This window comes from Phocoena sinus, chromosome 3 (assembly GCF_008692025.1).
Source record: "Phocoena sinus isolate mPhoSin1 chromosome 3, mPhoSin1.pri, whole genome shotgun sequence".
Taxonomy (NCBI): domain Eukaryota; kingdom Metazoa; phylum Chordata; class Mammalia; order Artiodactyla; family Phocoenidae; genus Phocoena; species Phocoena sinus.
Genome location: NC_045765.1, coordinates 46,910,442 through 46,937,411, shown reverse-complemented (window position 1 = coordinate 46,937,411; position 26,970 = coordinate 46,910,442). Strand labels below are relative to the sequence as shown.

The 26,970-nt window shown below is 43.3% G+C and overlaps 1 protein-coding gene across 3 annotated transcripts; it reads left to right on the top strand.

Annotated features, from left to right (window-relative positions):
* Positions 1-10,624: 10,624 nt before the first annotated feature.
* Positions 10,625-25,495, top strand: ADRB2 (adrenoceptor beta 2). Of its 3 annotated transcripts, none has more exons than XM_032629004.1 (3): positions 10,625-12,031; positions 19,462-19,573; positions 25,438-25,492. In XM_032629004.1, the coding sequence occupies exons 1-2, from the start codon at positions 10,843-10,845 to the stop codon at positions 19,467-19,469; spliced, it is 1,197 nt and encodes a 398-aa protein (XP_032484895.1). In that variant the 5' UTR covers positions 10,625-10,842; the 3' UTR covers positions 19,470-19,573; positions 25,438-25,492. The 3 variants fall into 3 exon arrangements, with proteins under 3 accessions (XP_032484895.1, XP_032484894.1, XP_032484896.1); XM_032629005.1 differs by having other exon boundaries at positions 10,791-12,710; XM_032629003.1 differs by lacking the exon at positions 19,462-19,573 and having other exon boundaries at positions 25,438-25,495.
* Positions 25,496-26,970: the final 1,475 nt, after the last annotated feature.

Below are 26,970 nucleotides of genomic sequence, written 5' to 3'. Positions count from 1 at the left end.
AGTCTGAATCCTGACTAAGTGGTTCAGAGGCAGGCTTTTGATCAGACAGAGCTAGGTCTAAAGCCCTTCTCCTCTTCCTTTTACCTATGGTGTAACCTGCGGCAGGCTGCTTAATTTCCTTAGACCTCAGTTTTCTCATCTGTGAAATGGAAATAACTGTACCACCTCGTAGTGCTGTATGAGATGAGATAAAAGATGAGAGACTGCAGGTAAGGTGCTACACATAGCTCCTGGTATGTAGAATATGCACATAATAAATAAAACCTATGCCTGTTGTCTTTCAGACCCCTTAACAACCACCAACGAACTATGAAGGGATCACGTGATTCAACTTTCCCATTTTACAGTTGAGGAAACTGAGGCCCAGTGAGGGGCAGTCGCACAGCAGGGGAGAGGGCCAGGATGGACTCTCCTCCTCCAGGCCAGCACATGTTTCACCACCCCGCAGTGATTAGACTCAGCTGGGCATCTGTACCTTCTCACCTTGAGCCAGTGAGATCTTTCCCTCTGTGGCATCAGCAAAAGGCACCACTTTGGAGGGAGGCCAGCCCTGCTCCCTTTCAAGCACCTGGAAGGCATTTCTCCTCCTTTGTCCATCTTCCCCAGCCACAGTTGGCTTTACCTTCTCCCATTGTTTCCCTGTCAGCTCTGCTGCTTTTCTTCAAGCAGACACTTCTTGATCCCTACAATTGTTTCATCCCTACTTTCCTACAGGGCCCACAACTGCAGTTCCTTTTCTTGGGCTCCGGCGCTGGGCAGTTAGCGCTTAGGGGCTCGTCAGCCCAAGAGGCTGCATGTACAATCTCTTCCCCGTGAGAGGTTTCCTCAGTTCCATGGCCAGCAGACCTTTCCATGGCTTCTCTAGGTTTAATATCAGTAATTAATTCAGCATTTACTATGTGTCAGGCCAGTTCTAACCATTTTGCAGATATTAACTCATTTGTTCCTCTGAACACCCCCAAGAGGTTGTGAGATATTATTATCAATAGCCCCAATTTACAGATGAGGAAGTCAAGACACAGGGAAATTAAGTAACTTGCTCAGGGTTTGACGGCTAAGAACTGGAGGAAGCAAGGCTTCAAACCAAGCAGTTGGCTCCAGAGACGCTCTAGAGCACCCGTTCAAAGGATCAGGTCATGCCTGGGTTTTTGTCTGAAACCACCACTGGCTTTGCTTCTCCCACTCTCTGACGGGTTTTTCTTGGGAGCTGTTCCTTCAACAATTACTGGCTCACAAACCCTCATCTCAGCAGCTGCTGCTAGAAAATCCAACCTAAGACTTCTTCCAACAATCCACCCCAAAGGTTATCACTGTTAGTAGTTTGATATATACAAAGGATTTTTTTTTCCATGTTGGATAAATTTATTAATTCACTTAAAGGACTGCCCTCAGAGAAACAAATATAATGTTGTGAAATTGAAGCCGTGCTAGAAAGTCTAAGATGACGATGATGATGACAGTGATGATGATGACAACGATAAACACTTTCTTTTGGAAACACTGTGTTAAGTACCTTAAATGCATTATTTCATTTAACCATCAAAAGTGTCCTCTGAGAGTACTGCTATTCAGGGAATGCTTCCACTGTAATGGCAACCACCAACAGACACATCACCCCAAATCTGTTTATCTTCTAAACATTATGATATTTTAACTTCCATTTTGATGTCCAACCAAAACCTCCAACTTGATGTGGCTATATTGGAATTCATCACTCCTTCCTGTGCGACAGACGCTTAGGCCACTGCTCTCCTCACACCTGCTGAGCAACGGCCCCCACTCCTTTGACTCATCTCCTCAACCCCCAGCCAATCCAACTTAGGCTGATTTCTTCTGTTGCCTCATCTCTTGGTTTTCTCCCTCCCTTTCCAAACCCAGTTTTTTATACGTTCTTTCTAGTTCCTTAACAGTCATCCAAGAGATTTTATCCTCATTTTACATACAAACATTCTGAGGCCCAGAGGTCTCAAGTATATTACCTGCAGCGCTCAGTTGGTTAAGGGCATTATCAGGGTTGGAACCCAGATCCACTTGGCTCCAAAGCCGATGCTCTTTCCTTCACAGCAGTGTGTTCCATTAGCCCGAGCCTGGGGCTGAGATACCTTTAGATGTAATAAGAGATTATTTTAAACACTTCAGTAACACTACATTGAATAACAGTGTACTACTTTGAAGTTATTTTTATGCTTTTCAATTTTATTTCGATCTTTTAAAATAGATGGAGAAAGTCCCATTTATTACTAGAACACCGTTAATATCTCCCTGGCACTTCCTAATCTTCCTTTTCAATAAAATGAGAGCAGGCCCCAGGCTCAGAACTTTGGCAGGCAACAAAATCTAGCTAGAATTTATTAACATTGTTTCGTTTTCATGGTTACCTTCTCCTGCGGTAATGGCAGTAATACAAAATTTTCTTTAAAAATAAATGCATTTGAGGGCTTCCCTGGTGGCGCAATGGTTAAGAATCCGCCTGCCAATGCAGGGGACACGGGTTCAAGCCCTGGTCAGGGAAGATCCCACATGCCGTGGAGCAACTAAGCCCTTGCACCACGACTACTGAGCCTGCGCTCTAGAGCCCGTGAGCCACAACTACTGAGCCCGCGTGCTACAACTATTGAAGCCCACACGCCTAGAGCCCATGTTCCACAACGAGAAGCCACCACAAGAAGCCCATGCACCGCAATGAAGAGTAGCCCCAGCTCGCTGCAACTAGAGAAAGTCTGTGCACAGCAACGAAGACCCAATGCAACCAAAAATAAATAAATAAAATTTAAAAAACAAAAAAAACAATTGATTTTTAAAATATAAATAGATAAATAAATGTATTTGAGTTTTAGAAGTCAGTGTCAAAAAGAAGTATTCAGTAAATAATAGTACACCTGCTACTCAGAATAGTAGGAATCACCATGGTGAAGTATGCCAAAAAGAAACCAAACAAACATAACCAAGTTGTTCTGTGGGATACTGACAGTTTTTGCTTGCCAACTCTTCAGTAGCTCTTCAGAGCAGGAACTCAGCTCCTCAATGGCCCTCAGTGTGCTTCCTTCCCACTACAGGCTTGCTCAGTTTAGAAAAGGAAGGCTCTTAGATGCCAACTATGGACCAAGACCGAGACTCTAAGAAAGAAGGTGACTTCTTTAAGGTTATGGATAACATTATAGCTGTTCTGGGACCAGAACCTAGGTCTCCTTATCCCCAATTCATGCTCTCTCCTCTGCATCAGATTGATGATGACTTGTATTTACCATCACACACTGTTCATTCCCACAGCTAAAGGAGACTCCAAGCAGTTCTACTCAGATTCAGTAAGAGAAATTAAGCCCTATTCCCTAAGGCATCTATTTTATTATATGTTCTTAGTAGAGTAATAGTTTTGTACCATCCTTGGGAGAATTGGGAAGAATGACCACTCAAATATCTTTCTGTAGGGTTTAATCCTCTTGCAAAACCCCAACCACAGAAAGCTGCTAGAGTTTAGCCCCTTTTGAAGATTAATTGTCCTCAGGACAAAGAGTCCTTCATATGACCATCTGAAGCTCCTCCTGCTTTAATTTAATGCCATCTTTCTTTGTTCAGTCCCCCTGAGACACAGAGAATTTATTAGCATGTCTCTCATAAAATGCTAGCATAGCAGGAAATTAAATTCATCTGGTATTGCTCTGAAAACGTTGCTGGTTGCTCTTACTTACTTTATGGTTGCCAAGGTAATTGTAAACTGATTGTTTGATGACTTGTTCTTGGATCATTCTAGGTACTGATGTTAAGTTTACACATTGACAAACCCAAGTATGACTAGTAAGAGACCTGCCATGATGGTAAAGAAGACTCTAGACCCAAAGGAACGGAATTTAACCTGAAGAGTCGAAGCCTCACGAGAACTCTTAAGGGATTCTACCAAAATCTCAAGGACAATCTTGGGGAAGAGAGAGGAGACTTGTTTGAGTGGCCTCAAGGGGGCAGACTTAAGATCCATGGGTAGAAGCTATCAGAAGATGGATTTCAGTTCAATATCTGGAGTTGGAGAAATACACACTGATGAAAGGAACTGGTGAGCTTGCTGTCATTAGAGATGGCTGTCAAAGAGTTTTGGTGGATGCACTGTGGAAGGAGCTGACTAGGCTGTGAGATGCTTCATTCAAAAACCACTAACATCCCATCCAGCTATATAACTCAGCGATGATGGTCATTTTTAGGATCATTCTTCTTTCTAAGGAACCAAGTTTTATCCCTTTTTAAATTCATTTTCACAGAAATTCAAATTAAAAATGAATTACTCCTTATGTTCAAAGTCTTTTCACAACATGATCTGATTAAGACATGTATTGTTATATATACATTTTGATTCAAAAATAAGATTTCAGTAATAGCTATCTCTTTTCCAAGGCAGCATGCTAAGTTTTGCATGCATTTAGTCTCATTTAATGTAAGCTTAATGAGATGATACTGTACAGAGATAATACTAAAGACAAACATTTGAGACCATCATTTAGAAAAAAAATCTATACATGTTTCTCTGCTTAGAGGATTGTAGAGATGGAAGGACTCTTCATGGTTGATGTCAAGTAGCTTACCGCCTATGTTTTCTTCTAGGAAACATTCAAGTCTTTACTCCATTTTGAGTTAATTCTTGCGTATGGTGTTACGACGGTGGTCCAGTTTCATTCTTTTGCATGTGGCTGTCCAATTTTCCCAGCAATATTCATTGAAAAAGCTGTTCTTTCCCCCACTGTATACTCTTGCCTCCTTTAATTAACCATATATGCACAGGTTTATTTCTCAGTCCTCTATCCTGTCCCATTAATCTTTGTGTCTCCTTTGATTACTATAGCTTTGTAATATACCTTGAAAACAGGGAGCTTGATGACTCCAGATCTATTCTTCTTTCTCAAGACTACTTTGGCTATTTGGGGCCAAATTTTAGGATTGTTTTTTCTATTTCTGTGAAAAATGCCATTGCAATTTTGATAAGGATTGCACTCAATCTGTAGATTGCTTTGGGTAATAAGGATATTTTAACAATATGCATTCTTCCACTCCACGAGCACAGAATATTATTCTATTTCTTTGTGTCTTCTTGAATTTCTTTCATCAATGACATCATTTTCAGTGTACAGATCTTTCACCTCCTTGGTTAAATTTATTCCTAGGTATCTTATTCTTTTTGACAGTTGTGAATGGGATTGTTTTCTTAATTTCTCTTTCTGATAGTTTGCTGTTAAGTATATAGAAATGCAATCGATTTTTGTGTGTGTGTGTGTGTGGTACGTGGGCCTCTCACTGTGTGGCCTCTCCTGTTGAGGAGCACAGGCTCCGGACATGCAGGTTCAGCGGCCATGGCTCACAGGCTCAGCCACTCCGCAGCATGTGGGATCTTCCCAGACCGGGGCACGAACCCATGTCCCCTGCATCGGCAGGCGGACTCTCAACCACTGCGCCGCCAGGGAAGCCCTCGATTTTATTTAATATTTATTTATTTATTTGGTTGGTTGCACTGGGTCTTAATTGCGGCATACATGCTCCTTAGTTGTGGCATGCAAACTCTTAGTTGCAGCATCTAACTGTGGGATCCAGTTCCCGGACCAGGAATCAAACCTGGGCCATTGGGAGCACAGAGTCTTATCCACTGCGCCACCAAGGAAGTCCCACAATCGATTTTTGTATATTATTTTATACCCTGCCACTTTACTAAATTCAATTATTCTAACAGTTTTGGGGTGGTGTCTTTAAGGTTTTCTATATAAAATCAATGTCATCCACAAATAGTAACAGCTTTACTTCTTCATTTCTGATTTGGATACCTTTTATTTCTTTTTCTTGCCTAATTGCTCTGGCAAAGACTTCCAATACTATGTTGAATAAAAGTGGGGAGAGTGAACATCCTTGTCATCCTGTTCCTAATCTTAGAGGAAAAACTTTCAGCTTTTCACCATGGAGTATGATGTTTGCTGTGAGCCTGTCATATATGGCCTTGATTAGGCTGAGGTACATTCCCTCTGTATCCACTTTGTATAAACCTCCTAGAAGAAGACATAGGTGGTAGGCTACTTGACATTGATCTTGGCAAAAAAATTTTGGATCTGAATCCAAAGCAGAGGCAACAAAATCAAACACAAACAAGTGGGACTACATCAAACTAAAAAGCTTCTGCACAGCAAAGGAAACAATCAACAAAATGAAAAGACAACCTACTGAATGGGAGAAAATATTTTCAAATCATATATCTGATAAGTGGTTACTATCCAAAATATATAAAGAACTCATAAAAACCCAATAGTAAACAAATAATTCAATTAAAAAAAATAAGCAGAGAATCTGAGTAGATATTTTTCCAAAGAAGGTATGCAGGTGGCCAACAGACACATGAAAAGATGCTCAACATCACTAGTCATCAGGGAAATGCAAATCAAAACCACAATGAGGTATCACCTTACATCTGTTAGAACAGCTATTATCAAAAGGATAAGAGATAACAAGTGTTGGTAAGGATGTGGAGAAAAGGGAACCCCTTGTGCACTGCTGGAGGAAATGTGCACTATGGAAAACAGTATGGGGGTTCAGTTGCTCAAAACATTAAAAATAGAACTACTGTATGATCCAGCTATTCCACTTCTGGGTATCTATCTGAAGAAAACAAAAACACTAATTCAAAAAGATATATGCACCCCCATGTTCATTGCAGCATTATTTACTATAGCCAAGATAAGAAAGCAACCTAAGTGTACACTGATAGATGAGTGGATAAGGGAGATATGAAATGATATGATATATAATAGAATATATATATATATATACACACACACATAAATGGACTACCACTCTACCATAAAAAAAGAATGAAATCTTGCCATTGGCAACAACATGGATGAACCTTAAGGGAATTATGCTAAGTGAAATGAGTCAGACAAAGAAAGGACAAATGCCGTATGATTTCACTTACATGTGAAATCTACAAAACAATACAAATGAACAAACAAAAGAAAACACAACAAAAATCATAGATACAGAGAACAAAATGGTATTTGCCAGAGGGGAGTGGTGATGGGGAGAGGGTGAAACAGGTGAAGAGGGTCAAGAGGTACAAACTTCCAATTATAAAATAAATAAGTCACGGGGATGTAATGTACAGCACAGTGACTGTAGTCAATAATATTGTAGAGCATACTTGAAAGTTGCCAAGAGAATAAATCCTAAAAGTTAACTATGATGCATGGTGACAGATGTTAACTAGACTTATTGAGGTGATCACTTCTCAATGAATACAAATATTGAATCATTACGTTGTACCCTTGAAACCGATATAATGTTATTTGTCAATTACACCTCAACAGCAACAAAAAAATGTTTTAAAAGATGGAAGGAATCTTGTCCAAGCCAAGACCAGGATAAGATTTTCCTAAAGCGTCCAGATATTCATGTGAGAGCGTTCCCTGGCTCACAGAGCCTTACTCCTATTCAAACATTTGTTTGGTAAATCAAAATGTGGGGTATTTTCCTGTTTGGCAGGCAGGAAATGACAAATCAGTGTCTTAAGGGATTGACAAAATACATGTAATTAGACACTATCAATCACCATAAAAGAGCCTGCTTTTTCTTATATCAGATAAAAGTGCATTTAATCTACTGAGAACTTTCCAGTTCAACTAAAGCATTAGCTCTCTAAGACCACAAGCTCAATAAGCAGTGCTGGTCACATTCTTCCGCTGGGAAATGACGCCACAATGTTGGGCAGTGAAAACGTGTGAGGCCAGGAACAGACCTGGACTCCCAATCTTCCCTGCCACCTGTGACTGGACACTTTCCTCATTTGCAAACTGGCGGACTGGGGGGAATAAAGTAAATGATCTGCTAAACACTTTCCCATTCTAACTCTCTTTAATCCTATAATTCTAAAAGGGAAGTCAGGAAAAAGACTCTTGGCGTGAAGACATTTTGAAATTCCTACCAGCCGCGGTGATGCAGGAAAAAGAAAGGGGAAGAGATTGAGGGAGAGGTATTGTCCGTTTGGCAAGGCTGATGAGACAATGGTCTGGAACTTTGTTGACATGAGCAGACCTCCCTTCTAGATTTAATGTTTGTGGGTTTTTTTAAAGGTGCTTACCAAAATAATCAAAGTTAAATTTTTAAGTGACTTATGTGTATATCTAAATGATCAATTAGTGTTTGTCCTAAAAAGGCTTTCTTTGTTCCTTTTTTGTCATGAGAAGTTTAAACAATATGCTTATTTATTCCACAGCTTCACAAAGAGGAAGGAGGCTTTAAATGGCTCAGTTCCACAGTTTGGGGTAGATATATATTTAAAGAAATATTGCATAATGCACACTGCCTCTTCCTAAAATGCATCACACCAGAGCCAATTTTGGAAAACACAAATATGGGATGGGTATATTTTGAAAACTATGTGAACATAATACATTCTTAATTAATACACGTGGCTTCTATGGAAACTACTTGCTTTTTAAGGCATCTTTCACGCAAAAACAATTTCTGCTACTGAAGGAAGTTAAAAAGGACATGTAGGTTAAATTTTGCTTCTGAGTTATACTTCTAGCGTAAATGCCCAAGTTACTTTGGTCCTAAAGTATCTTAGTGTTCTATTAGAGAACACTAACAACATATTCTAGACTACTAATTTATATAAATTTTATTTATAACTTATATTTGTGTGGCATTTATACGTGCAAAACACTATTATGTTTGTCATTATATCATTGGATTCTCACTCAGATCAATAGAAGTGACTTTATTCCCCATTTAGACATGGAGGAAATTAAGAGTCCACATTTTTAATTTGTCTAAGGAATGTGAGGTAGAAAGTTCTAAGATGGGGATTTGGAAGCTGATATTCCAATTCCAGTTGTGATCCTTCTTCCCCATCCTCCATTCCTTTCTGCATGTGGTGATACAGTACAGTGAAAGGATTAAAAGATGGATTTTAGAGTCAAACAGAACTGGGTTCAACTCCTCCTTCTGGCACTGCCTGGCCCTGTGCCCATGGGCAAACTATTTTCTTCTTTGAGACCCATTGGTAAATTAAGCTAAAAATAGTTACACCCTCCCCCCCACCAACAACACACACCATGGGACTGTGGGAAGGATTAAATGGAATAATGCATGAAAAGCAGATAGCAGAATGTTCCATAAATGTTACCCATAGTTAGGTTATTATGTAATCTAGAAAATGTTTGGTTACACTGCGTGAAATACTTTCCATTTTTCAAAAGCACAACTGATACATGTGAAATCAAATCCTGAAAAATATGTTTTCTTTTAACAGTAAAGTCATATGCCAGATGCGAAGGATAGTATTTCATGGCAAAGACCCTAGTTTGAAGGTTTGGTCTGACTCTTTTTTTAAGAGAAATTATCTTTTGCTTTCTGTGGTTTCAAAACATTCTTAATGTTATCACGTTCTTAATAATCTGAGCCATATAAAATTGCCATTTTTTTAAAGTCAGACACGACAGAACAGTGACAATTTCGTATGGCTCAGCCCAACAGATCAACCAACTACCCAGCAGACGATTTTTCTAGTTGCAAAGGGATTACTGAGGAAGTTGAACTTGAAAGGAAAATAATCTCATTTTCAACGCATTTTTATTTTAAGAGATAATGGAGTGATGCCACACTCCCTAGAATTAAAAATTAAAGCATACAACTTGCTCTTTCCGTCCCCATGCACATACGTGTATACCCCAGCTCCGAATGAAATCCCAAGTGTAAAATTATGTCTCAATGCCTGCAAATTCCCAAGGAGGGCACCAAAAGTACTTGACAGCAAGCGTGCTGAGGAAATCGGCTGCTGTTGAAGTCACCTCCTGTGGTCTTGCCAAATGTTTGAAAGGGAATATGCCGCGTGTCCCCGTGTTAGGGAAGAGGGAGTGGATGTCCGGGATGCAGGGCTGAGGAGTTTGGAGTACCTGGATGGGAAGTCCTTAGCTGTGGAGCACTGCTTGCCTCCAAGTGGGTGTCTGCATGTTGTTTACATACTTCTTTTTGTGTGTGTACCCATGTCTTTGTGCTTCTGGGTCCTCCTGGTTTGCCCCCGGCCGTGTCTGTGTTGGACAGGGGTGACTTTGTGCCGGTCGGCTTCTGTGCCTGCGCGCGCACTTGTCGGTGCGCTGGACGGGTGTATGAGTGTCTGTGGCTCCAGTTCCGTGTAAGTCTGTGCATGACTGTTGGGGTACACTGTGCCTATCCGGTGCGTGTCTCGGTGGGCGCTCTCATCTATCTCCAAACGGGAAGGAAGGCCCGCCTACCGCCCTCTGCTCCGAGATCTCAGGCCGCACAGGCGCCCCGCGCAGACAGGTAGCAGCCACGGAAGAACCAGCACCTCCTGGGTTGGCTGGTAAGCACGCCAGCCCCAGCTTCAGCCCTCGGCACCAGCCAAGGGAGCCGGGAGGGAGCGGTGGCCGGCTCGCCCGCCCGCCGAGAGCGGCGGTGGGGGGTGGAGGTGCCCCGCCCAGGCCACCCCGAGGAGGGGGCGGGAGAGAGGAGGGAAGGGGCGGAGGGCCTTGCCCCTTCGGGGCTTCCCGCACACGCTATTGGTCAAAAGTTCCAGCACGTCACGGGGAGGGCAGTTCCCCTAAAGCCCTGTGCCCATAACGGGCAGCGCGCACTCCGAAGCTGTTTCTCCAGAGCGCAGGCTGGGACTGACTGGCACCGCGAGCCCAGAGCACCCCCGGAGCTGAGAACACCACGCGCCCCCACCACACCCACCCCACGGCCGCTGAATGAGGCTTCCAGGTGCCCGCTTGCTGCCCGCAGCGACCCGCCGGAGGTCCGCTCGCTGAGGGGCGGCTGGTGCGCTGGCCGCCCGTGCGCTCACCTGCCAGCTTGCGCGCCATGGGGCAGCCCGGGAACCGCAGCGTCTTTTTGCTGGCGCCCAACGGAAGCCACGCACCGGACCAAGACGTCACACAGGAACGGGACGAGGCGTGGGTGGTAGGCATGGGCATCGTCATGTCGCTTATCGTCCTAGCCATCGTGTTTGGAAACGTGCTGGTTATCACAGCCATCGCCAAGTTCGAGCGTCTGCAGACGGTCACCAACTACTTCATCACCTCCCTGGCCTGTGCTGACCTGGTCATGGGCCTGGCGGTGGTGCCCTTTGGGGCCTGCCACATCCTCATGAAAATGTGGGCTTTTGGCAACTTCTGGTGTGAGTTTTGGACTTCCATTGACGTGTTGTGCGTCACAGCCAGCATTGAGACCCTGTGCGTGATCGCCGTGGATCGCTACCTTGCCATCACATCACCCTTCAAGTATCAGTGCCTGCTGACCAAGAATAAGGCCCGGGTGGTCGTTTTGATGGTGTGGGTCGTGTCCGGCCTTACCTCCTTCTTGCCCATTCAGATGCACTGGTACCGGGCCACCCACCAGGAAGCCATCAACTGCTATGCCAAGGAGACCTGCTGTGACTTCTTCACGAACCAAGCCTATGCCATTGCCTCCTCCATTGTGTCCTTCTACTTGCCCCTGGTGGTCATGGTCTTCGTCTACTCCAAGGTCTTCCAGGTAGCCAAAAGGCAGCTCCAGAAGATCGACAAATCTGAGGGCCGCTTCCATGCCCAGAACATCAGCCAAGTGGAGCAGGATGGGCGGAGTGGGCCTGGACAACGCAGGGCCTCCAAGTTCTGCTTGAAGGAACACAAAGCCCTCAAGACTTTAGGCATTATCATGGGCACTTTCACCCTGTGCTGGCTGCCCTTCTTCATTGTCAACATTGTGCACGTGATCCAGGATAACCTCATCCCTAAGGAAGTTTACATCCTTCTAAACTGGGTGGGCTATGTCAACTCTGCTTTCAATCCCCTTATCTACTGCCGGAGCCCAGATTTCAGGATTGCCTTCCAGGAGCTCCTGTGCTGGCGCAAGTCTTCCTTGAAGGCCTCTGGGGATGGCTACTCCAGCAACAGTAATGGCAGAACTGACTACCCAGGGGAACAGAGTGGATATCACCTGGGGGAGGAGAAAGACAATGAACTGCTGTGTGAGGATCTCCCAGGCACGGAAGACTTTGTGAACCGGCAAGGTACTGTGCCCAATGATAACACTGATTCGCAAGGGAGGAACTGTAGTACAAATGACTCACTGCTGTAATGCACTTTTTCTACTTTTTAAGACCCCTTCTCCCCCCACCCAACGAAACACTAAACAGACTATTTAACTTGAGTGTAATAAATTTAGAATAAACTTATATAGAGATGTGCAGGAGGAAGGATATCCTTCTGCCTTTTTATTTTTTTAAGTTGTAAAAAAGAGAAAACGTATTTGAGTGATTGTTTCTTGTACAGTTCAGTTCCTCTTTGCATGGAACTTGTAAGTTTATGTCTGAAGGGCTTCAGTCTCAGAGGACCTGGGGCTGCTATGTTTTAATGACTTTTCCCGCATATCTACCTCATTGATCAAGTATTAGGGGTAATATATTGCTGCTGGTAATTTGTATCTGAAGGAGACCTTCCTTCCTGCACCCTTGGACTGGACAAACTCGAGTCTCTCGGACCTTTTGCTGTGAACATGGACTCTCCCCGCCCCTCTTATTTGCTCAAACGGGGTGTTGTAGGCAGGGATTTGAGGGGCAGCTTTGGTGGTTTTCCTGAGCAAAGTCTAAAGTTTACAGTAAATAAATTGTTTGACCATGACTTAATTGCACCTGTTTCTCCAAAACCCCTTGACTGGAGTGTGGCTGCCTCCCCCACTGAAAACCGCAGGTAACTATTTGCAATAACTTCCCAGTGACTTAATGTGGAATGACACGCACTGATTGCTTAACCTGTTCATTTGCCTTTGAATCTGCTGTTGTAAATCTGTATCTCTCCTGACGCTGGTGCCCCCACATCAGTTCTGCCTGCCCTGAGCACAGCTCATCTTGCTCTTCCTACGGGTATTATTCTTGTGTTGTAACATCAGAAACACTGACTCATGGAAACGGAGTTAAGGGCATCTGTTGTGTCCCTTCATGTGCCCCCACCGCCCACCTTCCAGTTCTACTTGTTTTGTAGCTGCTTATATTTTTATCTTTGCTGTGTCTTACAGTAGAGATCTTTGTACTGCATCAGGGCTTGGCATTTTAAGGATAAGAAAGTTCTTGTGAAAAAGCTACTCAAACATAGCCCGGTAGGTAATTCCAAGGGAAATGAAAAGGTCGTGGGTTATAGGGAGAAAAGCTGGGAAACACTTAACTGGTGAATACCTCATGACCTAGAAACAGGGTTTGACCCCTCCTCCTTTGAACTGCTGTCCCTTTTTTCCCCTCTCCCTGTGACTCTAGTCACTTCAGTACAAATCGAAATTTCTCAACCTCGCACTATTAACATTTTTAACCAGATAATTCTCCATTGTGAAGGGCTGTCCTATACATTGTCAGATGTTCAGCAGCATCCCTGGTCTCTACTCACTAGATGCCAGTGCATCCCCTGAGTTGTGACAACCAAAAATGTCTCCAGTCATTGCCAAGTACCCTTCCCTTGAGGAATGAAATTACCCCTGGCTGAGAACTACAGTTAGAAACTTCAAAAATCTAAACAGATTTTTAGATTCTGCCTAATGTAACCACTTCATTGTGCAGAGTGTCAGAGAGGAATTTCTCACGGTTCACCCAGTTAGTGACAGACCCTGGGCCAGTGCTCTTTCTACTCCATCACGCTGCCTGCCAAGCTGATTCTCCAGCTGCCCACATACTGCCTGTGAGACACGAATTGTTTTGGAGGGTTTATCAATGAAGGCGAGGACTGTGAGCAGTTACTGCCTGTTTGTGGAGAGATTATAATAGTGTTAAGAGGCACGTAAGGGAAAAATCACAAAAGTAAACACATATCTTCTACCACCCCCTTTCTATTTTTGCCTGTGTGTCTGAGCCACAGCTTGGCCCAGGTTTGACCAAGTGGATCATCCTCCTTGGCAACGGCAGCCTGGAGAGGATCAGCCTGCAGGGTTCATTGCCATTTCACTCGCTCATGAAGCTGACTCCACTCCTTTCTTCCCTCTGTCCCAGCCATGGTCCCCAACCAGAAAAGCATTAGTCTCCTCTGCTTCCTGTCAGCTCAGTGATGGGGTGTTTCTGGGTGAGTCCTGAGCTCTCAAGAGAAAGTTAGCTGCCCGTGTTTCTAGAATGTGCCATCGAGCTTTGGAGAGCGTGTGCCCTTTAGCACTCTGCTTTTTCTCCAAGGGCTTTCATACCTATTATCACACTCTTCTCCTGCTCTGGGCCTTGCACTCAGAGATGCAGGCAGCTTCTCCAGCTAATCTTCACACTCCTCATAGCCTCATGGGATATCAGACTTGCAAGAGAAAGCACAGAAAGCATTTGACATCCGAAGAGACCAAAAGCCTGTGAGGGGGGATGACCTGCCCAAAGTAAGAAGCCAAGGATGTCAGAGATGGGGCTAAAGCCAGCAAACCTGGCTGTCATACCAGGAATTGGTGTATGCTCTCCACCACACTGTCATTGAATTCTGCCCTCACCCTCAATTGTGGAAGCTTTTCCCTGGGGTTGTCACATTAACAAATTCATTTCAGCAGATATTTTTAGTTCTTTCGCGTCCTTAATACAAAACGCAGGCAATAAACAAATAATCTGCAATAGGGACAAAAGAAAGAATTATTCCTTTTTCTCGGCAAGAGTTCACTAGGATATCCTCAGCATTTAGGGAAATTGGGAGATTCCTTAACTCTTTATGACCTGAAGGGATTTCAAGCCACTCCAGGTAGAAATTTCCCACAGTCTTATTTAAAAGAAAAAAAAGTTGGAAACTTTTCCGTCATCATTTGTTTAGTCCCATGGACAATAAATATTATTAATAAACAATGTTGTATATATACTCTTTTGGTTAGAGATGCATTTTAATGTAATTTCAGTTTAGAACTCTGCTATGAATGTTAGTTCACAGACTCTCAGCTAAAAGGGAGTTTAGCCTAATTCATGTTCATTTGGGAATACTTTAAATATAAGAACATTGAGCAGTTTTAAGGGTTTTGACAAGCAAGAGCATTTTAGGCCTATCTCAACTCCTTGCTTTCTCTCTCCTTTTGTTCTGCTTTGTTTCTTTTGGAGGTGGGCATTTGTCAGTGTCTCCCTGTCCCTCTGTTTGCTGACAGGTTGCTTACATAAGGTTTGTGTTGGATTCATCATCATAAAGTTGTCTTTGCCTGGACAGCAAGTTCTCAGAGTCTGTCAAATGAGAACCTTATGCTGAGATGCAAGCTGACAGGTGTGCAAAGTGGCAGGACAGGGTGGGCCTCCCCACTGAGATCATTATTGAGAGAGGGAATCTGGGGAAAAGGGAGCTGGGAAACAGGAACTGTCATTACACGATGCTTAGAATGTTTCTGATGTATCTACTGCCAAAAGAAGACTAGACCAGGATCAATCGGGGTATTTACAACTACTGAGTGCAGCAGGAGAAAAATACAGGTCTCTGTCTCTGAAGTCTGGAGCATAATATTAATAATACTACATAGATATCTTTTCTAAAGTCTTACTAAATGTTAGGGACTGTGCTAGGCACCTTTTAGGCATTATGTGACCTTGACAGTCTTACGAGGTAGGTAGCAAAACTGTCCTCATCTAACAAATGAGGGAACTGAGTTTCAGAAAGGTTGTCACCTTCCAAAGCCACACAGCCAGCTAGTTGCAGAGTCAGGACTGGAACCCAGGTGCAGTGATTCCTGCACACATGGAAACCAGGGAGCAGCATGAGGCAATTTATAATCCATGCCAGAACAAGTGTAACAACTGGAAATGCAATACCTTGTTGAGAGAAGAGGGAGACTGCTGTGGATCAGGGCAGGGAGGAATGTTCCCCTGGAAGCATGTGACTGCAGAGTTTGCTGTGGACTGGGAAAGGAAACCAATCACTGAAGTGTCTAGTTTGCTTCTCTGAGTCTTTGCTTTGTCTTTTCATCAGAGAATCAGCCCAGACTGAAAAGAGGATACGAAACTTTAAAACAAGCACAGGGTAAAGCAGAAACACAGCCTGCTTCACGTCCTGGCAAATTCATTTCCTGGTTCCAGAGTTGGGAAGGTCTCCTACATTGAGCAGGTATCTGGACCTTACGGAAAATTTGGCAGGCCTAGGTGGCCCTATACATGTGCTGGCCATTTTGAGCTAGCATTTAGGGCAATGGAGATGAACTTCTGACAGCAGAGAGCAATGAGAGTTAACACACTTTGAAGGATGCTTTCCATTGACAGTATAACCGCCACTAAATTCAGCCTTATGCTAATCCCTACTTCACAGACAGCGCAAATATAATTTTAAGGAGAAATTTTTGAAATACCTAAGAGAACAAACTTCCCAGCCACTTTCAAGAACTTGAGAAATTCTTGCGTCTCACGAATAATGCGAGGCCGGGTGAGGCGAAAAGAGGCCTGGACTGGGATTCATGCAACTAGATTTCAGGTCTCAACTCTGTCTCTCCTCTCTCTCTAGTTGGGTAAGGCAGTTTTCCTGTTTTCTCAGTGGACCTCAGTTTGCTCATCTGTAGAATGAGGCTAGTGCAGGTGGTCTCTAAGCTCTGCTTAGCTCTGAACTTATATCGCTGTTAATTAAGAGGCTAATTAGAGACAACAGTTTGTTTCTAATTAGAGTTGATGACATTTGTCATATAAATAATGGTTTAAGGTACTGGGGGTGGTCAGCTTGCAGAAGAGAATGCTGTGAAGGACTACTTGGTACATGATAACTGCCTTCAAATATTTAAGGACCATCTGGGAAAAAGGAGCATATCTGTTTTAGATGAATACCAGAAGGCAAGTAGAACATTACAGGAAGACAGATTCCAGCTCAGGGGAAAGAAAACTTTTCTGAGAGTGAAACAGGTTCTCTATCAGAGTCGTGAGTCTCCTTTCATTGGAAGCATTCAAGAGAAGTCCAAATAAAGCTCTGTGTGGGATGAAGCACAAGGGGTCCCTACACTGAGCAGGGCCTGGACTAACCTTCCAAATCTGTGATTCTATGTCCTTGAAAACAACAGACCTAAATGTTCTTAAAAAGTATTCAGACCATTCCCTAACTCCAGCTGGCCTTCTCCCCAATTCCTTGGGATTTCAGAGGTTTCACTACATTCCTAACCAGGAAACCTCTGGGGAAAATCAGGATCTCAACAGTCCTTGGCCATGGGGGGAAATCCAGAAATAGAGCAATACGGTTAAGCAGTTTTCCAAACTATTAGACCTTTTCATCAGCTGCTCTTCCCATGCCTTTTGCAAATGACCTACTAACTCCCACAGAGAAAATAATGAGAGCTGAAAAGTCCTCTCTGCAAAGTCTATTACATCCTTCTCCACACTCAGAATCACTGCACTTCCTGTGGTCTTTCCGTCACCCTCACAGGATGGAAAGGAAGGGAGGCAGGTCCCTGGCCAGCACAGGGAGCACTTCAAAGCCCTCTGCCCTAAGGTCCTGAAGACTTGGGAACTGTATAGCCTACCCCTAATCACTGGGCAACCTCAGGCAGGTCACTTCCCTTCTCTAGACCTGTTTAATCATCTCTGAGCAGAGATGGTTTGGTTTACGTAAGTCCTGCATTTCCTTCTTTCCTTCTTTCTCCAAAACTCTGTAAGATTTCAGGAAGTCTTCAGTGCTGCACATTTGGCTGGATGGCTCTTATTTTAAAAGCACATTTTTACCTCGTTCGAAAGGTAATAGAGGTGGCACAGTGGTTGAGAGTCCACCTGCCGATGCAGGCGACACGGGTTCATACCCCGGTCCAGGAAGATCCCACATGCCGCGGAGCAGCTGGGCCCGTGAGCCATGGCCGCTGAGCCTGCGTATCCGGAGCCTGTGCTCCGCAATGGGAGAGGCCACAACAGTGAGAGGCCCGCATAGCGCAGAAAAAAAAAAAAAAAAGGTAACAGAACTCATTGTAAAACACTTAAAAATATATGAAAGCACAAAATGAGATAAATCACATATAACATTACCACCTAGAGACAGCCATTGTTAAATGTGATGTATATACTTTCAGCCTTTGTCCTAAGCATGGCTATGGGTAGAAATATATTTTTAAATAAAAACAGAATTAGACTATTCATACATGATTATTATTCATACAATTTTGTACCCACTGATAACACTTTAACAAATGCCTCCTTGAATATGTTTTATATATAATATGATCCAAATATCGTAATTGCTACTAGCCTGGCAGAGTATTTAGCAGTTTTTAGACTTTAGGAGTACAAAAGAATCATCATTTCCAGAGCATCTGGATTGGGAAATCTGAGCTGGGGCCTAAGAATCTGCATTTTAGCATGTTCCCATGGATTTTTCCAAGGACCACATTTTGAGGAACAAGGTTACAGAGATAAATTTTGTAAATTAAACAGAATGCTCCCTCTCCTGTTACTGGTGGTTGAAAAAGATGTTTCTATGCTGTACTTGTCTCTTTGAAAGCTCCTTTCACGGGCTCTGATCTGCTTTCAGAGCATGAGAAACTAACCACCAAACTTCCAGGGCAGGGTTCTTTCTGCATTGTTAAGTGCCTCTGACCCAGCCTGTCGACTTGTGTTAAAATAAGTCTAATCAAGTTTTATAGTGACCAATACCTACCATTTGAAAAGTGCAACAGCAGGTTTCCATTCCATAGAGCACTTGCTGTGATCATGATGGCTAATAAACACAGTGTACTTACCATGAACTAGGCCTTGTACTTGGCAATTCTCATGCATGATCTCATTTAGTACTCACAGCAACCCTACAAAATAGGTACTATTATGTTTGTCCCTTTTCTTAGAAATCAAGAAACTGAGACTCGAAGGGATCAACTAAGTTGCTGAAGATTACAGACCATACTTCAGTAAAACCCATGCATTCTGAGCCAGAGCCCATGTGCTTTACCATTAAGATAGGCAATATTTCCTCCTGTTGGGGATCAGGTAAGAAAGTAGGAGGGAGACAATGATGAGAGGAGATTTTTAATGGGTGCATTTTATTTTATTCTCCAGGGACTTTTTCAGAGAGGTCTGATGGATTTCTGAGCCTTGGAACTAAGGGGCAAGCCTATGCCCTCTAGGTAGGCGGTGGCTAAGTATCAGCTAGGAAACCAGACTGAGAGTTGGGAGAATCGCATTTAGAATCTGTGCTGAGAGTTGGGAGCACACTCTTTCACCATTATTCAGGCACAGTTTGAGTGATCTTCCCCCGCCAAGGCCAGGAAGGAGGCAGAGGGAGGCGCCTGCTAACGGCACATGGGTTTGTGCTGAGTCAAGTCACTGCTTTAGAGTCAGGAGGCTCCTGACAGCTGGAAATGGGGTGCTCTTTCCATTTCTCTGCCCAGGTCTGTGTCTGCATCCGAGTCTCCACAATAGAGAATATCAGGGTAGGAGGGGCACTGAGAGAGTGCATACACCCTTAGTGTACTAAGAGACCCCAGATTCCAAGAGGCAACGTCAGTGGCAAGGTAACACAGGGACCTGGAGATGACCATCTCTCGTGGCTTGTTTTATTATTATTTTTCTAGTGCTATGAGGGAAAGACTGGAGTTTCTGCATGTATTCATTTCTCCAGGAAGAGAAAACAGTTCTTGAAATCATAACGGCAACATCCATGACGAAGCAGAATTGGAGTCCTAGGTAATCCCTGCTTGCTTTCTTTTCTACCACACCATATTGGCGTTGCAGCCTCAGGCCTTGTGCCCAGAAGCCACAACTGCTGTTGGGGAGATTCCTTCATTTTTAGACAATTCTGTCTCTATGCGACTGCCTAGTGTTTCTCTTTATAAAAATTCTACTAGATGTCTCTAAATACTACAGTCAACCCTGACAATCTGCTGGGTTTTTATTGTTTTGTTTGAGAGAGATTCACAGTTCTCACAATATGTATTGCAACAATAAGCCTGTCAGACTTCCTTTCTTGTTTTAGTTCCCACAGTGTCTTTCTATAAATCCAGATGCTCACCTAGCCTCCTCAACCTAAGAGGACCAAGGGTCAATCTCGAGGGCCTGAGGTGGGCAGCCTTAGAAATTTCTTTCTATAAAATTGTGTTGTTGGTTTAGGTAGTGAGTCTTTTGACATTATGTTGTTATTGCAGTGGGTCCCAAACCTTACAAAGGCCAAAAATGATCTGCGCTGAGAAAATACACATTCCTGACCCCCTTCCCTGAGATTCTAACAGGACTGTGGTTGGGGGCCAGCAATCTGCATTTTGTCACTACTTCCCCCAGAGGACTGTGATGCAGGTGCTCCTAGGATGGCAATTTGGGGACCTAGGGATCTCACTGTCTTCCCCTGCCCACTCTTCCTGCTCAAGAGCACAAAATGTAGGCTTGTAAAAATTGATGCTGTACATCTGCATACATTCACAAAAATAACCATTCTGTCAAATAAACAGAATCCTAATTTCCCTGTGTTATCAAATAAAACAATGTAGATGAATATAATTTATAAATGATAAAAAGTTACTATGAAAGACGAAGGTGATAGTAAAGTGCATTGAGCAATTAGGCACTTGATTTAAAATGTGTTTTGTGACAACATGGCATCTACACAGTTGTACCTCCACAACAGCATCATTGTCTCATTGTCCTGAACCCTCTGCATGTAGACCAAGAAATGGCAGCACAGGAAGAAAAAAGGATTCTGCTGCAGGGATGAACTCTTAGTCCAGTGCTCCTTCCTCCTGGACACTCTGCTATGATTAAGTCAAATCATACTAAAGTCTATCTGAATCAATTTGCCTAATTTACATAAACCCTCCTACTTAGAAATCTGAAGGAGGACCCACCCAGCTGCAGGATGATTCATACATATACATACACTTCCATATATGCACATACCCAAATAAACACACATAACACACACAGACTTTTACATTGATGCCTACACCTATATCAACACAAGTATATACACATACATTTTCACTTAGATGTACGGACACATCTATGTTCTTTTGTGTATACTCCCATATGAATATGTTCACACGTACAGGACACAGGTGCACTCAACCTAAACATTCTCCCTTAGATAAATACACATGGGTATTCCTAAGCACACTTTCGTGTTCTCCAAGTGAGAAAATATGCCATGTCACGTAATCATGGTCCCACTGCTACCTAAGTACACACAGGCACACAAGATCCTATACTGGCCCTTCTTCCTAGGTAAATGTATACACCCCTGATTCAATACATGTCTGTTGAGTTCTTATTAAGTGGCAGGAATTGTTACGTGCTGAAGATCAGTGAGTGAACAGAAACAGTTTATCTCTGCCCTTACTGAGTTTGTGTAATGGGAGGGATAAGTTTCTTTTTTAATGAAGACAGATTTTTAACTGTGGCAATTTCTACGTAGAGATTCAGAGCGTTTTGAGGGAATCTGACTAATTCTGAGAGGTTTGTAAAGGTTCCCCCATAGAAGTAAGGTTTCACCTGAGAGCTGAAGGATGACTAAGTAATTTCTAGAAAAGGAGAGAAGGGAAAAACATACCATTCAGGGAGAAAAGCATGTATAAAGGTCCTGTGGTGAAAGGAAACCTCATGCATAAGAAGGACTAAGCAAAGATCAGTGTAGAGAAGGTGTGCAGAGAGAGGGAGCATAGCAGGGCCACACATAAAGGGCCTTATAAGCTGCATTAGGTTTTGGCTCTTTATCCTAAAAGCATTTAAAAGCCATTGATATGTTTACAGCAGAGATCAGATGTGTATTTTAAAAGACTCTCTGAAGATATGCTTGTCCATACAAAAGCATTCTCACATAGGTAAGTGCACACATATGTGTTCCTATGTACACTTGTGTATGTTTTCCTAAAATGCACACTTACATATAAGTATTCACTTGCAAACTCTGCCTCTGTGAACATACTCTTATGTGTCTATATTCATGGTACATATAAATCCAGTGGGCATTAGGAGGCAGGGAAACACCTTCCTTGCCAGGTACCATCAGGCCTAACTAAGCCAGTCCATGGTGCAGGGACAAGGCAAATGGTGTATCAGATCTGAACCCTCTGACTTTGGAGCTTTGGGCTTTGTGGCTTGGCCTCATGCCTGTGCCTCCAGCTCTGCTCCCCCTTCTCTTGGCTCAGAGCACTCAGTGGCAAGGTGGGGTTTCTTCCAGAACAGGATCAATCAAGATTCTTGGCCCAGGCAAGGAGTGGAGGGTGGGCAGGTCAGGTTGCATAAGGATTGCCTTGTGCCCCCCCCAAGAACTTTATAAGCAGAGCCTCTGCCCAGCTCCAGGCCTGAAGTAATTTTTGCACAGAGTCAGCTATACCAAGATATTAACATAAGGATCCACAATCAGAGGTCTGTGGGTCCTGATGGGGATTGCGATGGGACTCGAAGTAACGTGCTCCATAACTAACCACTGTGTGAAACGTGACACTGGAGGAAGAAAAAGAGAAAGCCAGGAAAGAAAGCCTTTTCAAGGCAAGATGTCTGACGAGGTGTCCCTTATTGCCCTGGCACAGAAAACACATGTACATACATATCTACACATACAAATTTTCCCCCAGTGGGTGTACCATCCCACAGCAGAGGAAGTAGCAAGTAATTATCAGCCACAATACCCTGCATTATTTTCCCTCAAATGAACTAGAACGACACTTGTAGTTTTGCTCCTGTTTACCAGCAAAGGCAGCAAAGGCCTTGACCAGAGGCAGTGACAGGCTCCAGGGAGATCAATAGAAACATTCATGCAGAATTAAGGTTCACCTAGAACCTTACATCTTAGGGTCTTAAGGATGTTCCCAAGTGATTTTTTATGTATATATTCTAAAGACTCCTACCCACTGACATTTTATGTTTTCAAATATGTGCTTGCAAAATGTTTTCCTCCATAATTAAAAGGAATTATATAATGTAATTTGAAGCTCTTTTTATTTTGCTTCAGGCTGTGTAAGGAACATCCTTCTTTTCTTTCAGTTGGGCGGTTCTTTTATGCTATCACAGCAGCAAAGTACCAGATGCATCAAGGACTGAAGGCCACAGCACTGTGCTCATGGGGCTACTGTTGCAGCAAATCCCTCACATTGATCCAGCACTTAGCAGTTTACAAAGGGCTTTTTTATATGCCATCTTCTCTAATCCTCACAACTCTGAGGTCAACATGGTTGTTCGCATTTCACAGATTAAAAGATTGAGGTTCAAAACCTGCTTAAGGGCATGGCACTAAGACATGGCAGGGCTGGGACTTAAACTTCGGTCTTCATACTCATATGAAATATGAAGAAAAAAAAAGTTTGTTCACACTCTGCCACCCTCCTAGGACCCAGGACTCTTCTCACTGTATTTTCCTGCTTTCTGCTGCATTTTAACTTAAAATTTTACTGTTAACACTCCCCAGCACAGAAGCCACAGCTGCCAAGCAGCAGATAAGTGACTGCCAGCTCCAGGGACAGTCCCCAGGATGCTTTCAATACTGACAAGCCCCAAGATTGTGTGAGCTTAAGCTCGGAGTAGGCAGGGCCCAGATCTATCAACTATGGCTTAGAGCAGAAGCTCCAAGCCTTCTGGGTTCCTCATGACAGTCACCAGATGCACTTTCACCAAGTGAGAGCTATGGAATCACATGTCCGGCTTCCCATACATGCCCTGCTGGCAACTTAGGGCTCCACTGAGGCTGTCCTTGTTCACTCTGCCCAATTCCTCTTGGATCAGGACATTCCTGTGGGAAGACCCAGGGGGATTTGCTGCCCCAATCCCACACACATTGGGCCACAGCCCAGCCTTCTTTTAAGGGCCAAGTTCCACACCTCGATAAAAATTGCAGGCTCCAGGAAATATTTCCATTTCTTGAAAATGGCTTGTGTTGGGTTGAAATTATTTTAGTCAGAGCAATTAGGTGTTCTTGTTTTACACACATATCTTCCAAGAGAGGTGCCTTCAGCACAGGTTAACTATATTTAATGGATCTGGGAAAGCTTGGAGTGGATGACAAATCCAACCACAAGGAAAGCTCCTGTTGGCCATCTCTTCTCAGAGTGTAAGCTTATCTGGTTTACTTAGCTTTCTAAGCAATGTGTGACTAATCTGCTCATTCATTCATTCAAAAGATGTTTGAAGACTTCTATATGCCAGAACCTGTACTAACTACCAGGGATACAGCCATGACTGAGGTAGACATGGTTGGTCACTGTTGTTTTAGTTTCTTATGGTCTAATGGAGAAGACAGACAACGAAAAGGGAATTATAAATGGTATTTGGATCGAGTTCCCTAATACTCACACCAGAGAAACTTAAGTATACTTATGAACAGGAGTGAGGGATGGGAAATCGGCTTCTGCATTTTGCCAGTAGATCCAGAAAGATATCTGGATCAGTCTCAGATTGGCCTCTAATCATCTACAAAAAATATTTCTATCATCCCTTTAAAAATGTCTCTGGGAAAATCGGAGTTGATGGTGGCTCACAAAGTTATCAATTGTCTCTGTCTTGGTCCACATCTGAAATAATGTGCCCAGCTCTGAGGGCCACATTTTTCAAGGGAAGAAGGGCATTCGGGTCCCTTCTAGGTTTGCCAGATTCAGCAGATAAAAATACAGGACATCCAGTTTCAGATAAGCAACGAATTCTTTTTCATATAAGTATGTCCCAAATTTTGCATAGAACATGCTCATACCAAAAAATTATTCATTGTTTATCTGAAATTCAAGTTTAACTGGGCATCCTGTATTTTAAACTGACAGCCCTAGTAGAGAACCAGAGGGAAGACTGTGAGGAAACCCAACACTTTGTCTGAAAATGAATAGTTGAAGGAGCCTGGCTTTTTAGCTTGGAGAAAAGAGTAAGAACCTAGACTTGTGTAGGGAAGCATTTTCCAAACAGAGTTTCTAAAAGTATATATGGAAAATAGTAAAAGGTATACTGGGGGAAAAAAAAGGGTTTTGAGATTAAAAAATCTGGGAGGTTGAAAGTTTGGGAAACACTGCACGCCCAGTATTTCCACTTTGGAACCCATACTCTGCATCAGCGTAGTAAACGTCCTGAGCAGCCTTGCAGGAAACATATCTGGTTGACCTGATTTAACCTAGCATGCCCACAGAGTGCTATTTATGGGCTTTTGTCTGTTTGTTTTGATATGTTTGTTTTATAGAGGACACCTATTAACACTGTGAAAACTTACTACTCTGCTCAGCGCACTTTGGGGAATGCTGATATAAAAAATAAATGTTGTCTTCAAATATCCAAAGTCTTGCTGAGTAGGAAGGAAGCAGATTTAGTCTTTGTAAACCGAAGGGCAGATCTGGACCCAATGCATGAACACATTTGGGAGACAGATTTTTGACCTAATTTGAAGACTAGAACTTTCTAACAATTACAAGAGTCTGAAAGGTAATGAGCTCCCTGTTCCTGGAGACATTAAAGCAGAAACAAAAATGCCATCAGGGACGTTAGAGGAAATTCTTGTTATGTGTAGGAAATTCTCCGGGTCTGTTATGAAAGTTTTATTTACATAAAACACAGAACAGCAAACCTTTCTTTAAAACTTTGTCCCAAAGGGCTTCTCTGGTAGCACAGTGGTTGAGAATCTGCCTGCCAATGCAAGGGACACGGGTTCAAGCCCTGGTCTGGGAAGATCCCACATGCCGAGGAGCAACTAGGCCCGTGAGCCACAACTACTGAGCCTGCGAGTCTGGAGCTTGGCCTCCGCAACAAGGGAGGCTGCGACAGTGAGAGGCCCGCGCACCGCGATGAAGAGTGGCCCCCGCTCGCCGCAACTAGAGAAAGCCTACGTACAGAAACGAAGACCCAACACACCCAAAAATAAATAAATAAATAAAATTTTTTTAAAAAACAAAAACTTTGTCCCATGATCTATATATGCTTTCTGCCGTCTGAGTCCATCCATCCTGGAGTCACTGTTACTATGTTCCTTTCACATCTATAAGCCAAATCCTTCTAGGAGATTAGTCCTCACAAGTTAATGATCTTTGCTCTGGTCTGGGCCTCTTCATAGCCCAGCCCAGCTACCTTGGGTCCTGGCTGTCGGAGACCCCACTCTGAGCCTCTGGGAGTGGCTTATAAACCTGAGATGTAGCATAGAGCTCACAGCTGAACTTAGCAGCCCAGAAAAACATGGGATCTGGAGAAACCCAGCCTCATACACCTCTAGGACTATGAGACTGCCCCATTCAGTATCCACAGTGTAGTACAGATCACTTCATATCTAAGGTGCTCAGCATAATAAAAGACAACAGAGGGTCAAATCCCAGCTCTGTGCTTCCTGAGTCTATGACCTGGACAAAATGTTTAAACTTTCCAAACTGTATTCCCCACTGTGGGGGAAAAAAAAAAAAACAAAACAGGAATGATGACATCTGTATCATAGTACTATGAAAATTAAGAGATTAAAAGTACATAAATGACCCAGCAGAGTGACTGGTACATAGTGGACATTCAATAAATGTTTATTTAATGGAAGACTGTGATTGTTATCATCATGGTAAAAACTTCTAAAGAAGTTAAAAGCCTTCTCCTGGAATTCACTAATCAGTGTGCCAAGATTTCAGGCCCCAGTCAAAGTAATACACTGGAAATTGTCTCCAACACCTTCCTTTTGAGAATCCATGCTGAAGAACATAAAGTAATGCATGTGTATTAAAGGTTACACTTTTCCTGCCTGTGGTGCTAGGGCCAGGGCTAGAAAGAGCACTGAACGCAGGGGCAGCGTGCCCTGGTTCCTGGTTTAAGTGACTGCAACTTCATCCATTCTGGATTCCAGTTCTTGTCTATAAAATAAAAGGGCTGGACTAGGATAGCTTCTAGGTCCCATGAGCTGTGCCTTTGATTTGGGGCAGTGAATGCAGATATTTAATTAGTCCATAGCACTTAAAGAAAGATTTCGCCAAACTAAAGCTCTGTGCGTGTGTGTGTGTGTGTGCATGGCCCCACACAGTATACACAGGGTGCTTTGAAATCACTTTAACTGCCTCCTGCTCTTTTGCCTATCAGTAGGTTTGGCAAATAAAACGTTAGACCCATAATTAGTTTTGAAGGAGTGATGTGAGCTCTGACCTCAGAATGGGGAGAGC

Coding starts and splice junctions, on each gene's coding strand:
- ADRB2 (XM_032629005.1), top strand. CDS start 10,843: ATGGGGCAGCCCGGGAACCGCAGCGTCTTTTTGCTGGCGCCCAACGGA.